The sequence below is a fragment of the Triticum aestivum genome, chromosome 7D, assembly GCF_018294505.1.
Source record: "Triticum aestivum cultivar Chinese Spring chromosome 7D, IWGSC CS RefSeq v2.1, whole genome shotgun sequence".
Classification (NCBI taxonomy): domain Eukaryota; kingdom Viridiplantae; phylum Streptophyta; class Magnoliopsida; order Poales; family Poaceae; genus Triticum; species Triticum aestivum.
Window position 1 is genome coordinate 613,904,781 of NC_057814.1, and position 5,194 is coordinate 613,909,974.

At 46.7% G+C, this 5,194-nt stretch overlaps 1 protein-coding gene across 1 annotated transcript; it reads right to left on the reverse strand.

The window, feature by feature from the left end:
• Positions 1-665, reverse strand: LOC123169973 (probable calcium-binding protein CML25/26). The gene has a single exon (XM_044587821.1). It carries the CDS (start codon positions 591-593, stop codon positions 138-140), a length of 456 nt encoding a protein of 151 aa, XP_044443756.1. The 5' UTR covers positions 594-665; the 3' UTR covers positions 1-137.
• Positions 666-5,194: the final 4,529 nt, after the last annotated feature.

Sequence of the window (5,194 nt, forward strand, 5' to 3'; positions counted from 1 at the left end):
ATGAACACATAACATCTGTACCAGCGATCGTGCGAGCAAAACAATGAATGAATGAACGAACACATGACTGTACACACATGTGATCGATCAATGAAATAAGTGAACATTATATGTATCTAGAAGAATGAGAACGGTGATCAGGCCATCATCATGACCCGGAACTCGTCGAAGGATAGTTTGCCGTCACCGTCGAGGTCGAATCTGCAGATCATTGCCCGGCACTCCTCCACGCCCAGCTCGTGTGACCCCAGCCTGCTCAGCGTCCGCCTCAGGCTCGCCGGCGTAATCGTGTCTTCCGTGGGCGACGACGCGTACATCCCGAACGCCTCCCTCAGGCACCTTCGCTTCACGTCGGCATCGTCCTCTTCCTGGGCACCGGGGGCTGTCAGCCTCGAGAACTCTTCTTGGTTTAGCAGCCCATCGCGGTCGGCGTCCACGGCCGCGAGGACCGCCGCCGCCTCCGCCTCGGACACGTCCTCACCCAGCGTCGCCTCCATGCAGCGCCGCAGCTCGGACGCGGACACCTTGCCGTCGCCGTCCGTGTCAATGGCGGCGAACACCGACGGCACCACCATGATCGAGTGACTATTCATCGATCTTGCTTCCTTTTCACTAGATGATCTGCTGGCTAGCTGATTGGGAGCTGGTAATTAACTTGATTTGTATGCCTTGAAAGCAGTTGGTGATAGTATGGCGCGTGTGGCGGGGTATATATACATACGCGTGCGAACAGAAGACAGCATGTTGGCATCGATGGAGATGGTGTGTCAGCAACGACGCCTTCATTAGTTTCCGCGTCATTTTTGTGCAACGCACATGCATATGTGAAATTTAGTATCGGTGTTTTGTACGCGTACGAGTCCCTTCGAAGAAGTTTGCCATCGATCATGGAGGTACTAGTAAATGTGGCGCATGCGTGGACCTCAATTCCTTGCGTCAATTCATTCGAATTCGAATGATTTGAAGATTGCTCACCACGCCTGCCGCGAGGTCCTTGTGTCAATTAATTAAGCACTACGAAACCATGTTCTATATCCAATGGTCAAATGTTTATGACAGCACATGGACTGATGGATATGACGAATAATGAAGCTCCATGGCAAGGCGGCCGTCAACGGCCGACACTGCCGACGACGCCAACGCGCTGGGCGAGATGTGCACGGCATGGCAGCCATGGTAATAGTTATCTAGAGCTTAATTGATTAATTAGCAGGGGAGAGAGAAAAAAATTATATTCTCAACTGCCTCGCAAGAAAACTACTTCTAATCAGTTATAGTATAAGTAATAGTTTTGAAAAGCTTCTTATATGATACGGCAGCAGTAGCTTTAAAATGATAATTAATATTGTTCCCGACGGATAGGATGTCATGCACAGGCGCATAGCACGTCAGCCCATACTACTACACTATTCGATGGAGGTATCAGATATCTGCTAGTGAGAGGGAAAATTTTAGGTGATACTAAGTTTGGGTGCTACCGTGATACAACTCTCTAGGCCGTTTGATCTCAGATCCGACGGCATCTAAAGAGCTATTATACATGTGCGCAATTTTAAAAATTTTGAATAATCTTTTTGTAAAATGCTCAAGAACTCCCGGGAGCCGTTGGATCCAACCGCTTCCATGAGTCCGTATCATGGTAAAACATAAGCCTTGGTATCACCAATCTTCCCGCTAGTCAAAAGCCCTTTTGTTTCTGTTATGAAAAGACAAGGTCAAGGTCAAATGATGTGTGACAGAAGTACCAACTGGACGACTAGTCTTCTCTTCTTTCATGGTGTTACTTCCGTGTCCTTTCTGGTTCTAGCAAAGATAAACATATCCGTACTATTAAATTTCTACGTGCAGCATTGTCCTATTCTCAGTTATCTTTTGGACAGGAAAGTGCAAATCATGTGGATGTATATATCATCATCGTTTCATATCCACTTGAGAAGGTAGGCACGTAAGTAGGTTATTGAGAAATTTCGTTGAGAACATCTTTATAACCAGCTTTCTGCACGGGTCTATTAGCTGTGCTAATCAGGGTCTTAACAAACTGATGATGATTTTTCCTCGTCGAAAAGAAAAACTCATGATGATTTTGTAACCAGCGATTTTTAGCTGTTTGCCAAAGTTAATGCCATCTGCATGTTCCAGATTTAAATAACTATACTAAATCACAGTGAGCACATTCTTCTGTACAAATTATATTTGACGCGCTACCCAACGGTAGAGTGACGATCCGCCGTCTCCATAGCCGTTGGATGATGCAGACGGAAGCTGCCCAATACCTACCACGTCAGCAAGTTGCACCCCCAGCAGTTTGCAACACGGCTCATGTTGCGCTCGGGGGTCGCAACATGAGCTAATGTTGCGCTCTACCCTATGTTGCTACAGCTTTCACCATTGCGACACGAGCCGTGTTGAGCTCAGCCCAGCTGCCGCTCTCTCTGGTTGACCTATCCGCAACAAACCCTGTATGCAAAGCCATGCTGCAAGGACTCTGCAATATGAGTCGTATTTTCTTTGACGGAAAAACTTCTGATCTATTCATTTAAAATCATGACAGTACAATAAACAACAAATATAATAAGAATTACATCCAGGTCTGTAGACCACCTAGCGACAACTATAAGCACCGAAGCGAGCTGAAGGAGCGCTACCATCATCACCCCTCCCTCGCTGGAGCCGGGCAAAACTTGTTTTAGTAGACAGTTGGGAAGTTGTCGTGCTAAGACCCCATAAAACCAGCACACCAAAATAGTAGTTGCCGTCGATGAAGAGACACGTAGATCAACAGGATCCAACCTGAAAACACGCGAACATAAACGAACAAAGATCGTATCCAAGTTGATCCATCAAAGACGACCCCTGATTGAATCCTATGAGATCCGTCGAAGAAACACCTCTACACGCCCTCCGACTATGATAAACGCACCACCGGGATGGGGGCTAGGCGGGGAAAATACTTATCTCTATTGTACTGCTTCACCCTTCCTCTTCAAGAAAAATCCCAACGCAACTCAGCAATACCAAGAGGGGGAGTGAGGGTGAACGCACAAGAAGAGGATAAGACGGTTTAGCAGCAGCGCGGGGCATGGGCCCACGCTACTGCTAACCCCATTAGATATGTCACATGCTCCAGGCCGGCGCTGCTGCTAAGTGGGGACGGGGAGCTGGGCCCGGGCTGACCACAGTAGCAGTGCGGGTCGTGGGCCAGTGCTACTGCTAATGGGTTATGCAGTAGCGCTGGTCGGTGACCCGCGCTGCTAGCGTGGCCAGCCCGTGGGGGCATGGTGGGCCCACATAGTTGGTCTGGCAGGCCCGTGCTGCTGCTACATCTCACCTTCTTTCATGGTGTTACTTCCATGTCCTTTCTGGTTCTGGCAAAGAGAAACATACTATAGTAATCTTATGTGAGATTCTCAAATTATCGATCTCACATGGACATTAAATACATATATACTTGCATACGCGGCATTGTCTTATTCTCAGTTCTCTTTTGGATGGGAACGTGCATATCATGTGGATTTAACATCATGGTTTCATATCCACTTGATAAGGTAGGTACGTAGGTAGTGGGAGCGGATTTGGTGCATGCAAGTGCGGGGCATTGAGTCCCTCGCGCGTGCTTTTTTTTTTGGCTTTTGATTTTTTATTTTTCATCTTTTGAATAAAAAGTTTAAATTAAGTTATGTTTTCATATTCGTGTTTTTCATGACGAGAGCTTTCAAATAGATTCATTTTAAATACGTTTTGATGAATTTCAAAAATGAACCTTAAGTTTCAACTCTTAAAAGTTAGTACGAGTGACCGATAAAATCACGATTTTTGTGCCTACGACAAAAAAAAGGTCTGAAAGTTCTATCTATGAAACTTGGTAGGAACGAGCGAGAAAATCATAAGTTTCAGATGAAAAGTCATAAGTTTCAACGACTGAAGCTTAAAACCGACTGTGCCCCTACTGTGCTCTCGTGCAGGATGCTATTACTTCGCGAATCGCGAGGCAATCGAGCGGCCAGACAAGACATGGCAGGTGCGTTGCCCTGTGAATTTTCGTACATAAGTAGGTTGTTGACAACATCTTTATAACTAGCTTTTCGCATGAGTCTATTGGTTGTACTAGTTAGGATCTTAAGTGATGATGATTTTTCCTCCCAAGAAAAATTTGATGATGATTTCATAACCAACGATTTTTAGCTGTTTGCCAAAGTTAATGCAATCTGCGTGTTCTAGATTTAACATAAATAAATAAAAGTGAGCATATTCTTATGTACAAATTATATTTGATGCGCTATGCGTCGGTAGGGTGATGATACGACCGGCTCTGCCGCCTCCACATCCATTGGACGATGCACACGATAGTCGTCTGATACCTACCGTGTCAGCAAGTTGCGTCCCAGCAGATTGGCAACATGGCTCATGATGTGCTTGGGTGTTTGCAACACCAGCCATGTAGCGCTCTGGCCTTGCGACCTGCGACTGCTTCCACCATTGCGACACGAGCATTGTTGCGTTCAACATGTCTGCAACATGTGCCATGTTGCACATCTAGCCGTCGCTCTCTCTGATTGACCTGTCAGCAACGGACCCCGTCTGTGAAGCCATGTTGCAAGGACTGTGCAACATGAACTGTTTTGCAAAGACATTTGCGTAGTGGGGCAGTGTGCCGAGCAATTACAATAGAGGGACCATACATAAGACAACTTCATTGCAATTAGCAATCATGCCACGAACTTGTGCATATGGTTTTCACATCCAATCACTCCACAAAACTCCCACCGCCACTCCCGTTCCCGCAATCGTCGGCACCCGCATTGCCGCCATCCCTGACGCCCGAAACGCCAACCCTCACCAGTCGGCGACACAACACCTCTTTGCCTCGTTCTTCCCAGGTGACATCCCACTGACGCCTCTGACCCCTACGCTCACCGGCAACCCCAAACGGTCCTCGGTGCCCCACAACCGTCTTCCTCACACCTCCCTGCCCCTTTGAAGGATTAAAGATGATGAATGCCGCCTGGGGGGGGGGGGGTGAATAGGCAGCTACCCAATTAAATTCCTTTCTTATTTATTTTTAGAGTCAAGTGCGGAAATATAAGTTATCTACAAATGCAATTAAGTGATACAACCCTCAACCCTATATGCTGCATGACAACAAGCTAGTAAGCTACACAAGGTAACACACAAGCTAGTAGAAACAACTAAAGCT

Excerpts from the sequence above, each read along its gene's own strand:
- LOC123169973 (XM_044587821.1), bottom strand. The coding sequence starts at position 593 with ATGAATAGTCACTCGATCATGGTGGTGCCGTCGGTGTTCGCCGCCATT.